Consider the following 12,503-nt stretch of genomic DNA (forward strand, 5'->3'; position numbering starts at 1 on the left):
TTGGATCTCACCAGATTGTGCCAGTGTTGCTCCTCCAGGAAAACTCCAGGAAAATAAAGCTCCAGAAGACATGTAAAGGAGGAATTCTACACCCTGTGCAGGTAAGGAAAAGGCATCTCATGTGCCAGCTTGTAGCAGCTGCTCCAGGGTTACTCACCACCACACAGACCCCCTTGGGAAGGGAACTGTTGCAAAGAAATCAAACTGGGCAAAGAAATTCAAATCACCACTGACAAAAATAGGAATTCATTTCTCTCCCCAGGTCCCTCTCCCTCAAAGTATTCCTTTATCCCCTCCAAAAGGGTCACTGGGTTCTGCCTGTCAAGGGATTCTGAACTGCAAAGGAGGGAGAAGAAGTTTCAGCAGAGACAACCACTGAGGTTATTTTTAGCACCAGCTGGATGGAAAATGCTTCTCAGAGTCTCTGGCTGGTGAGAGGAGAAGACATTTCCTCCTTTTCAGCTTCTGCTGAAAAACAGAAGTTAGGAAACAACCAACAATAACAAAGGGCAACGGCTCTGAGGGGCAAATCCTTGTGGCTGCTGTCGGCAAACCCCAGACGGCCCAGGAGAAAAGCTCCTGGAGTTTCCTCCAGCTCCAGGGATCCAAGGTGCTCAGCTGCTCCCGGTAAAATCTGGGGCAGGCTTCCAAGGTTTTGGGTACCCCAGACTTGAAAGCATTCCAAGATTTTACTTTCCCTTTCTGCTGCCAGAGAGGAATGTTTTTGTTTTGCAGGAACGCTCGGTGTGAACGTTTTCAGTTCGCTGTTTATCCACAAGTTTCCAGAGCGCGGGGAAGGGAGCGACTGCCATGGGATGCAGCCAGGGATGGGCTGAGGCAGAGCCAACAGGCTGCTCTATTAAGAAATGCTCCTGTTTTGAATTAAAGATCTCTCCATTTCCAACAGACTCGGCCTCTCTGTCGGGCAGAAATGCCTTGTGTGTGTCTGTGCTGGGAGCAGAGGAAACAATTAAAACATGATTTAACTCCCGGTGTAATTGTGGCTCTGGAACAGTACAAGAGTCTCTAACGAGCAACGAGGCTTCAGTGGCCAGAAAATGCAGGCAGAGAATTAGAGATTGTTTCTCACAGTCCACCCCCTTCTCACCTTTTCATGTGGCTGCTGCTTCTTTTTTTTTTAGTAAGGGAAAAACTGTTATCAGCTCAGGCCCCAAATACAGAGATAAAAGGGTAGAATTTTGCAATGTTTGCCACTCTCTGTTCCTTTTTGTGTTATCTGACTGTTTATAATAAACAACACATTTATGTAATTTAATCTGAATATGTGCTTTGCACTTTCTGAGTCATTGTACTCCTTTAAATAAGCCTCTAAATTTTCCATGGGAAGAATCGCAGAATCTGGATATAAAGATTTATTTTCTGCTTGACACAGAACAACTTTTGACTAAACTTAGATAAATTTCTTGGTAGTGTCTTTTCTTGAATATCTGCTTTTCCACACTACAAAGTCTTGAGTTGACAGCAAAATCAATTTGCTATCCATGCTATGACATGAAATCTAAGGCTTTATTTCATTTATTGGCTGCCCCATCCCTGGAAGTGTCCAAGGCCGGGTTGTTCGGGGCTTGGAGCAACCTGGGCTAGTGGAAGGTGTCCCTGCCCTTGGCAGGGGGTGGGACTGGATGAGCTTTAAGGTCCTTTCCAACCCAAACCATCCTGTCATTTCAGATAAGTGTTAATAATTATATAATACTGTTAAAATTTGTATATACTAATTCATTGTTTTTTATATATATATTAATAATAATTCAGACATGCAGCTGTTTTTCCCCAGTTCCTACTAAAGGGCTGTAGTTTGTCTTGTTTGAGATTTTTTTTCCCTTCTTTGATTTCTCCCCTTGTACATGTGGAAAACATCAGACCTAAAAACCCAGTTTACAAATATCCCAGGAACTAAAGCACACTGGTGCTGTTACTGCCTGGTCAGCACTTTGGATTTTGGGAAAAAGCTAGGAAAGCAAACAGGAGCATGAAAAAGGCACAGAAACATGTTTCTGCACGTGATCATTCTTTTGAACGTGATCCTTCTTTCGAAATGGGCTCCCTTACAGCAAACAGGCAAACGAGGGGCCATTTTTCTGCATTAAAACCACAGCATTGCTCAATTATCCCTCACACGACGGTGGCAGCGCCGGCATCGCTGCCCAGGCGGTTTTGCAGGAGCAAAACTCTCCTCTAATACAGGTAATTATGTTAACTAACATTTCTGGGAAGCGGTGGCCAAGAGCAGGAACAGCCTAATGCTCCAAAAATCGAAGTTTTACCTCCATAATTGGGGCAAAGGGCTCTGCAGGGAGATTACAGCTGTAACCAGTGGAACTGTCTGCAGAATCTCTCAAGTCAGGCTCCTTTATCAGCAGACAAAGCCACTTCCTTGCCCTGTGTCCGTAGGATAATTGAGAGGCAACACTGACAAACAAGGCTGGAATCCTCCAGGCTGCTTCTACCACAGTCCCTTCTACACCTGAGGGTGCAAGACACTGCTCAGGTCACCCAGAAGCTTGTGGAACGTTTGTAACCTCCCAGCTGAGCTTCACAAAAGCCCAGGTAGCAAAAGTCCTTCCACTTATGGCAGGAAAATGTTCTCCCCCTTTTGCAACTGCATCAACTTAAGCAAAAAGAGCACTGTGTGGTGATTTTAGATTGGATAAATTCCAGCAACTATGCTTCCATTGCTGATTGAAATAAAAATCAGCTAAACAGGATGTGCTGATAAACACTGAGCACCAGCCAAACTCTCACTATTGCTTTGCATAAGCCCATAGAAATAAGTTTAAAATAAACACCTGGCAAGCTCCCAGCTTGTACCAACCTCCTTCCACAACTCGTGGAAATGGGACTGTCTGGAAAGCACAGTGCTGGATTTTAGGGGTTGCTCATGTGGGGCATGAATTATTTGAATCAGACCCATTAGTTTTGGTTTCTGAGGTTTCTGAGCAGTCAGACATCAACACCTCCATTGTCCCCACGTCAGGTGATCGCTGCAGAAATGTTTGACTTCACATCAGACCACAACAGAGCAGAGCTGAACTGCCAAGGACAGGGACAGTCAAGTTGAACTGCCAAGAGCAGGGACAGTCGTGTGCTGGGAGCCAGAGGGAGATCCCAAAAGGGCAAACCAGGTCAGATTCCCAGTGGCTTTCTGAAAATCCAAACCATTAGATCCTCCAGGGGGATGAAGCCCTGGCCTCACCCAAGTGTTCAGCCCCTGGGATAAGGGAGGCTGGATCTGTGCCCCTTCCTTGAAGCAATGTCACAAGTGCCACCCTTTGGCGTTGCTGGCAGGGAGCTCCAGCAAGTGTAAACTGAGCTGCTGGCTGATTTAGTTCAGGAGAAATGTCAAGCAAGGCTCACACAGTGCTAAAAAAAGCCATTGGGAAGTAGGACCTCATCCCCAAGAAGATCGAGCCCGAGGTGGGACAGAGCAGCCACCAGCTGAGGCTCCTGCACAGCGGGCACTGTCCTCGGTCAGGAGGGGAGAGCAAAGCTGAGCTTCCAGGGAGGAGCAGGCAGGACCCTCGGGAGTGTTTCCATGGTCAGCTCAGAGCTGTGCTTGGAGAGGAGGAAGAGCTGGAGAGGAGGAAGGGGTGCCCCGCACCCAGCTCCCCTTGGGACCTTCTCCCACGTGGGTGCCGAGCCACCCCGGCGGAGCGACGGGAGAGAAAACACGTGGGACAAAGGCACATAACCCAGTTTGGGGGCGCTGGGAACACACCTGGCCGGGGCCGAGCTCCGCAGGGCTGGGGGCAGAGCGATTCCCGGCGGAACAGCAGCGACTGGGATCCAGCAGCCCCAGCACCGCCCGCAGGCAAAGCAGCACCTTGTGGCACCGTGATGTCACCCAGGTCCCCGTGCCCGTGTAAACAGGGCTGCAGTGGGGCTGAGGGACTCGGCACTTCCTCCTGAGCCGGGCTGCGCTGAGCTGGGCTCTGCCTGCAAGGTAAGGCTGCTTTTAAACTCTTTCCTTGGATCTAGAACCACCTCAATGCGCCCCTGCTGCTCCCTGCAAAATCCTCCCTCTCCTCGGGCTTTTCCTTGGGGACTGGCTCTTGACAGGAGCAGATTAGTGGCACTTTGAGTCTTGCAACATCAGCAGCCGCTGTCCTGGTGTGCCAACCCTCTGTGTGAACACATGGAGAAGTTGAAACAGCGGCTGCTGGCGCTGGAGAAAGCAAAATGTTAAGCGTGGGCAATTAGAGGTGCTCCAACTCTCCTCCAGCATCATTAATAGGCACAGTTACAATTTCCTTCTCTTGCCTGATTTCTCGGGGAATATATTGTATTTAAAAGTCATTCTCTGCAATAAGAGCAGCTTGCAAATCTTTTTTTTTCCAATGGTGATTTGTATTGCCATAAAAAAACCTACAGGCTGCCTGTTTTGTGCCACCCAACCCTCTGTGACTGAGCTGCAGCAGGAGGAAATTATTAATAGTCAGGGGACACAATATGACAAAAATAGCAAGATTGCTTGGACAGGCATTTGTTAATGAGAATCCTGAGGTGGTTTTAATTCATAATTCAAACTGCAGTCACTGCTCTGGATTAAAACTTAACGGACTGAAGTTTTAAGCTGTAATTTGTAGAAGGTGGTTTTTTTGCAGTTTTTGCTTTCACTTGCACCAGCAGCTCAGCTCTGCCAGGAGCCCAGCAAAGCAGCACGTGTGGGTTTGGTGCTCACAGACAGGATTCGTGGTGGGTGGCCCCTGAGTGTGACATTTCTTCAAGTGAATGGAGAGGGAATCCCATGGAATGGGAGTCAGGATGTCAGACTGCAGGAGAGGGTTCCTCAGCAGGCTGGAGCAGGAGCCGTGCAGGGAAAGAGGGATTTTTGTTCTAGGACATGTTTTTTAGTGTCAAGTGAAAGTGCTGGGACTTTGGCTCCAGTTCCAACATTCCCAGCCACGGGAATTACACCCACGATGCAAATCCTGCATGGGACAGCCCTTGCCCAGCCTGGGAGGAGCTGCAGCTGCTGCTGCAGGAGGGAGAGTTGCACCGGTGTTGCAAAATGAAAATTTCTCAGAAAACCCAGATCTGCTCTTTTTCTGTGAAGAAAAAGTCCCTTTAACTGCTGAATGTTCCACTCCGAGGGCAGAGGTTTCGCCTCGTTGCAAGTGCAGTGGGTCAGTCACAGCCCTGCTGGGAGGGCAGAGACATTTGTGTCCTCATCAAATCCATCAACCCCTCTGCTCATGGCCATCTCAGAAAGATCCAGCACTCTGGAACGACATTCCTGTGCTTCTCAATCCTTTCCAAGGAACACATTTTTCCTAGAAATGCCATGGTTATTTTCCAAAGATCCAGCAATAACATGCACACTTATTGTGTCCTTTTTGCAACAGCCTCAGAAATACAGACTAACAAAAATGTAAAAAGTAGTAGTTAGATCACAGTGTATTTGTTTATCACCAATTTTTTTTTTAAATTTCATATTCTGAGGGCACTGTTGCAGTAGGAGCTGTCTCTGCAACATGTAAATCAGCACTGATAAAATCTGATGGAACTTCTCAGCCTTCTACAGCCTTTGCTGCACACACACATCATGCAGAGAAGGACTTTGCTTTCTTGACTGCTCTGGAAACCTCATTTGAAGGCACTGAGTGGTATTTCTGTGTGTCTGCTTTTGTGCAGAGGTGGGAGGATAAGGGCATGGTGTAGGATTGAACTTCAGTCTCAGCAGAAGTGGGAGGAAGGACAGAAATGCAGTAATTTTGTGGTCCCCTGTGCATATGTCTGGGAACATTTTGTCTAAAGAGATGGTTTAATCTGGTTATATTTTTATGGCTTTGTAGTGAAGTCATTCATGCTCAGGCTGATGAGCCAGCAGACACCACCCCTGTGTGCACTAATTGTGTTAATGCCTTAGCTCTGCCAGCCAGGTCACCCTGCTCAGCCCCTTCCCTTCAGTGCCTGCCCCCGAGTTCCCTGAATGCACAGAGGGATATTCTGACTCCAGGGAAATCCCTCTCCTGTTCACAGTCCCTATGTTATATTTGCTTGGAGTGGTGGGGCTGGGACATCACCTGCATTCCCACGGGGTGGGTTTTGTAACCTCTCGGCTCCAAGGTTCACCTCAGCTCCACGGTCTCCATCAAAGTGCAGCTTTCCAGGGCTCTTCTACCTGTAAATAGAATCATTGAATCGTTTAGGTTGGAAAAGACCTGTGAGATCAACAGCAGAGATGACACCAGCAACGGGACCACTCCTGGGAGCATTTTCCCCCTAATATCAGCTATTCAGCAACACAAGACGTTTTCAATTTGGTGTCACTCTAGAAGATAACAACACTCACACTGCCACCTCTGCCACTCAGACAGCACTTGGGGGTTAGAAGTGTAGCTTAAAGAGGACAAAGAAATGAAATCTTGATTAACTCTGACACCTTGTGGACAATTAGCAGAAGGAGGTGATGGATGAGGGGGAGCCTCCCCACGCTGTGGGGTGTGCTCAGCCCTAGGCTGCTCCCTGTGCCTGGGCATGGTTTGCTGCCAGCAGAGAGTGATGGCTGAGCTCTAGTGTCATCCTCGTGTCACAGAGACACATCCTGGACACGCTGGTTTACCCCAAACAGCCCGTTCAGAGCCCAGTTTGAGTCAGCACCAACCCCCCGATCGCTGGCGCTGCGCTCTGGTCACACGGGATGTAAATAAGGACTAACTGTAGCTGAGGACCTCAGTGAGCAACTGGCTGATGTGACTCACTGGAGTGAAGAACATGCACCCATGGCCAGCATTTAAATATAAACCTGGCCTTAAAATACAGCATTTTGCAAATGTCCTAATCCTCCGTGGTTTCAGTGGCCAGCGAGCGGTTGGGTTTGGAGGAGCACCAGGCAGTCAGTTACAGCTCGACATCCAAGGGAAACCAGGCAAAAAATGACACTGAAAATGGCTCTTTAATGGCTTCTTAGCAAAGTGGGAGATCACCTGAAGGGACAGTAACTGGGTGTGGAGAGCAGTGCTCTTACCAGAGACAAGGGCAGTAGATGGCCCCGTCCAGCTGGAGCTGCAAAACCAGATGGAAATGAAACATCCCGAGCCCCAGAAATTCCCAGCACTGCCAGGAAATGGGATGTAACCCACTTTTACCATTCTGAGAAGCAACAGCCTGAGGGAACACCCCAGTGCTCAGCTCCATGCCCTGCCACTCCCTGTCTCGGCGTCCTGAACACCAGGACAGAGAGTGGGAGGCCTCCAGTGTTGCTTCTCAGACTGGTGGAGACAAATCCATGAGCCAGCTGCATCTTTCCACCATGTTTCCAGCACCATTTGAGCCTCTTCCCTCTTCATGGGCCTGTTATGGTGTTGTGAGAGGAGCAAGGCTGTGGTGTCCTGGGATGGGGCAGCTGGGGAGCATGATCATCTTGTCCCAGAGCTGCCTTGTGGAGAGGGTTGTTGGGAATGAACTGGAGGGATAAAACCAGCTCTGAGGCCTCCAGCAGCTGTGCCATCTTGGAGGAGGAAGGGGACTAGACAGAGAGTTTCTCAACTGCAGCACTTCTGTGATGTTTGGTGCAGCTGAAGGTGCAGGAGATAAAAATGCAGACCTTGCTTTTTGAAGGCATGAAAGAGAGGCTGAAAAAAAAAAGCAAGAATCTGTCTGGGGAGCCCACAGGAGCAGTGTCACTGTTGGTATCAGCCAGAGCCAGGGCACCCGTGGTGAGGGTGGCTGTGTCCCACGGGGACCTTGACATCTCTGGGCTTTCTGGGGCCTGAATCCAAACCCTTCCATGGCAGCCTGGAGCAGTGTCTGTATGAGCTGCCAAATCCAAGCACCTCAACGATTAACAACCTGAAAAAACAGCTACTGGTGTTCTGTGCCACTGAGAGCTCCAAACTCAACCCTTTTTTCTGAAGCATGAAGGAAAAAAACCTTAGTAACGGGGTAGGAGTTACTAATATGTACCTACAGAGACAGTTCTTCTGGCAAATGCCCCTTGCCAGTGGTGCAGGAAATGAGTCAGAAGCAGTGAATCAGTGTCTGCAGTGCCACATGAAATAGGAAGCTGATATTCAGTTTTAACCGTTATATTAACACAGGAGGGAATCACTGTAATGAGAATTATAACCCTGGCAGGAAAACCCCGGCAAAACCAAACTCCTTCTGCCTGTGTTGCCTTCCTGAAAACAAGTTACACAACTTACTGGTCCCAGTTCCAAAAGCTGACAAGACAAAGGTGGCCCAACAGTTCAACATGTGGTGTTTCACCAACACAGTTGTGCCCAACAGAACCCAACATAGATCTGAAAGTGTCCAGGGCCAGCTGGACAGAGCTTGGAGCAACCTGATCTAGTGAAAGGTCTCCCTGTCCCTGGTAGGGAGCTGGAATGAGATGGCCTCTAAGGTCCCTTCCAACCCAAATCATTCCATGGTTCCATGACTCAGTGGTCGTCACCCACATTCTGATCACTAGGCGATGTGATTGCTCACACACAGAGGTTGGGCTATGGCCCACCTTTCACCCCTGATACCCAGAGACCTTACCACAGGTGACCTCGAGGAGGTGGCCAAAAGGACAGGCAGCTTCTCATGCTGCTCTATGACCAGTATAGTACAGCCTTACCCGTGCTTGTGGGACTGACACACCAGGAATGGTTCCCAGTTCTGTGGGAACAGTGGGACCTCCAAAAGGGCAGCTCTGAAGAAGGCAGCAGAATGCTTCATACAGACAACAATTCCAAACCTCTAATTTGCACTGAACAGTCAAACAGGAAAGGCAAACATGAGTATTGACACCTCTCTCAGTGCCTTTGCCTTTACATCCCATTTTTGTTCCTGACAGGAATGACCCACCTGCCCCACCCCACCACAGACACTTCCAGCAGCCCAGTCATGATCCAGAGCAACCAGTCCTGCTCCAGTGACAACATCACGTTCAAGTCCACCCTGTACGCCACCACCTACACCCTCATCTTCATCCCTGGGCTCCTGGCCAACAGCGCTGCCCTGTGGGTCCTGTGCCGCTTCATCAGCAGGAAGAGCAAAGCCATCATCTTCATGATCAACCTGGCCGTGGCCGACCTGGCCCACGTGCTCTCACTGCCCCTGAGAATATACTACTACATCAACCACACCTGGCCTTTTGGGAGCTTCCTCTGCCTGCTGTGCTTCTACCTGAAGTACCTCAACATGTACGCCAGCATCTGCTTCCTCACCTGCATCAGCATCCAGCGCTACTTCTTCCTGTACCAGCCCTTCAAGGCCAAGGACTGGAAGCGGCGCTACGACGTGGCCATCAGCGCCGTGGTCTGGCTCTTCGTGGGGGTGGCCTGCCTGCCCTTCCCCATCATGAGGGGCTACGGGCTGGCCAACAACAGCCACACCTGCTTCGCCGACCTCCAGGTGCGGCCCATCCGAAGCAGCGTGGCCACGGTGCTGATGACGGGCATGGCCGAGCTCTTCGGCTTCGTGGGCCCGCTCGTCATCATCTTGTTCTGCACCTGGAAGACAAAGAACTCCCTCCGGGGCTTCCACATCCCGCAGGAGAACAGCGGCGAGAGGCGCAAGGCCCAGCGGATGGTTTCCATGTGTGCCGTGGTGTTCTGCGTGTGTTTTGCCCCCTACCACATCAACTTCTTCTTCTACATGTTGGTGAAAGAGAACGTCATCACCGACTGCTTCCTGAGCACCATCACGCTCTACACACAACCCTTCTGCTTGAGCCTCGCCAGTCTGGACTGCTGCCTGGATCCCATCATCTATTTCTTCATGACTTCGGAGTTCCAGGACCAGATATCCAGGCACAGCAGCATGGCCATCAGGAGCCGGCTCATGAGCAAGGAGAGCGGCTCGTCGGTTAAGGAGTGACAGGAAAGCCAGCTGAAAAAAACTCAGGTATTTCATAGGAGGTCTGGGACTGTTCTGGGATACTCAACTACCAACTCCATTGTGGAAGATCCTGCCAGTGCAGGGGAGTTTTGTGGCAGTGAAAATCTTTGATACACAGAAGATAAAACTCTGTCTATGACCGTGTTTGGGATCTGATGAGCGACCCAGCTGGTGTGACCCTCCCCACCCCTGGGCCACCCACGCCCGGCCTGGCTGGACTAGAAAACATACAGGAGGGAGAGACAGAGCTTTTGCTAGGAAGTGATGGAAAAGTCCCAGGGGCTTTTCTTCTATTTTCCCAGCTCCATGGCTCTAGGATGAAGCCAAAGACAGTGCCACATCCATACACTGACATCTGCTGAAGTGTCTTCTCTGGGACAACCACATAAGAACATAAAAATGGCCAGTAATCATAAGAGACAACTGGGGCTGTGGACAGGTGGAGGCTCCAGCCCACTCCTGGCTTTGTGTGCATCCCACTGCTCACTACCTCTGCTTCACCTTTCCCACACTCACCTTCCAACTCCCCTCCTCCATTTCCTCCTCACCCACCTCTGTTTGCTCCTTAATTGCTGACACATCCTATAACTTGCACCTACAGCTGGTGCAAGACCCCCTGGAAGACAAGTCTCCTCCAGCACCCCAGAGAGTGGCACCTTCCCTTGCTCCGAGTGACTTTCTCCCTCTCCAAGCTGCCCCTGTTGGCAAGGGGGGCATCAGGACATGTTCTTCGCCTTTGGACCCCGAGGGACAGGACCACGGTGGTCCTGCCATTCGTGCAGGTGGATTTATTGATGGTGGTGGTACCACTCAGGTCCTCACTCTCTTCTTTGTGGGGCTTCTTGGGTCAGAGGTGCCTGAGGTGAATCTGCCCCATAAAACCTCAGCTCAACAGGTTCAACTGATGCAGCTTTTTAAAAAAGAAAGAGGTTCTTGCCAAGGTGATTCCACTAACAGAGCACAGGCTAAGTGCATGAATTATTGTGGGTTTTTTCTGCCAGCTCCTCTCATGATCCTGATGTTTACATTTTTATGTAGCTGTGCAGAGCAGTGACAAGGGAGGATGTCATTTACCCCTTACATTAAATTAGTGACAGCTCTTCAGCCAAGCCACCCACGGTGGAACTTCCAGGGTATCCTTGTGATACCTGGGAGTTGATTTGGCTGAACACAGGCACCTATCTGTTGCCTTTGAAAGCCTGCATATTTTCAAGAGAATGTGTACAATTTGTACAATGTGCAGTCTTGCAACAGAAAATATCTTACATGTTGCTACAAAACCAGCAGAACGACCAGAAACACTTGCTAAGTGTATTTTAAATCTTACCACTCAATTCCACTGAGTTACATTTTAACTCACCCAAATATTTTCTGTATGTTATGTTTTCCCACTTCTCTGTTTTACAAAACAAATGGGGGAAAGCAAACAGTAGCCAGGTTTAAACAACCGTTTCACTGGGGCTGCTCTAAAAGGTGGTGGCACACTGACTAAGCACAATAAGCTCCCATAGTTCTCCTCCCACGTGTGAGAAGATGACTGTGGGCTGCAGTAGCATGAACTGGATCCTGCACTGGATGGAAATGTTTTCTGTGATGTAACTGGCAGTTTGGGATGCTGCTGACACCCAGAAATGTTTGCACACTGCAAGTAGTCCCTTCACAAAGGGGTTGATGCTCAGGTACAGAGTTAACCAGAATAAAATTGTTCTCAATTCAGCAGTTTCTCATAAGCTACACTCTGTATGATGTCAGTGAAGGAGACTTTAGTTTTGATGGTTGTTTTGAGGGTTTTTATAGACCTTGCTCGGCTGGCACGTGACTGGGAGCTGTTTCCTGTCATTTCTTTCTCGTACGATCCTCCCTTGATCAGGTGAAAACAAGTCAAAGGCATCATTACGGGAACTCTGTAGCTTGTTCTGTGTTTTTCTTCCCAGGAACTGATGCTTTAAAAAATAAACACAGTTTTGCAAACATCAGCTGCATTTCATAGCTTTCACTGGTATCTGGAAAACTCTGTGGCATCAGCTCCTCTTTGGATCAAGGTAGTCAAATGATGGAGCACATCAACTTTTATAGATTTCTTGCTTGTCCACAGAGAGGTTTTCACTCTCACTAGTGTTTGTTTATTTATTTATTTAAATCTACCACACTCACATTGAATTTAGAAGCTCCCCAGTTCCAGCCACTCGAGTCGTGTCACTGTGACGTGCAGGTGACCAGACAACTTGCTCTGAAGGTCTCTTGTGGTATGTGGGAGAGTGCCCTGGTTTGGGCTGGGGCAGAGCTGACACTGTTCAGGTGCCAGATGGGGTTGAACCACGAGAGAAAGTCAGCCAGGATGGTCATGAGGGTGAACTGGCCTAGAGAGCAACAACTCGAAGCAAAAAGAGGTCAAGGAGAACTTGGAGTTTTCTGAAAGCACCTAAGAAAGCAAAGATGATCAGTTTGGCCTCCACAAACCCAGATGTGAAACCCAAAGGTTAGTTCAGGTTCTCCAAGGCCTCAGTGTGTGTCTCCAGAGAAGAACAGACAAATCCAGAGTTCTGTTGAGGAGAACAGTATTTCAGGTGCCCTCAGGGCTGCTTGGGGCTTGATCTGACACAGGACCTGAGCTGCAGGTGCTGGTTTATCTGCCAGTGCTCTCAAACATTCAA

General features: G+C 49.3%; 1 protein-coding gene across 1 annotated transcript; it reads left to right on the plus strand.

Moving 5' to 3' along the window:
• Window positions 1-8,805: 8,805 nt before the first annotated feature.
• Window positions 8,806-11,825, plus strand: LOC103767704 (putative P2Y purinoceptor 10). The gene has a single exon (XM_008934900.4). It carries the CDS (start codon window positions 8,806-8,808, stop codon window positions 9,826-9,828), a length of 1,023 nt encoding a protein of 340 aa, XP_008933148.2. The 3' UTR covers window positions 9,829-11,825.
• Window positions 11,826-12,503: the final 678 nt, after the last annotated feature.

The sequence above is a fragment of the Manacus vitellinus genome, unplaced genomic scaffold, assembly GCF_001715985.3.
Source record: "Manacus vitellinus isolate BGI_N305 unplaced genomic scaffold, ASM171598v3 scaffold_19_pilon, whole genome shotgun sequence".
Taxonomy (NCBI): domain Eukaryota; kingdom Metazoa; phylum Chordata; class Aves; order Passeriformes; family Pipridae; genus Manacus; species Manacus vitellinus.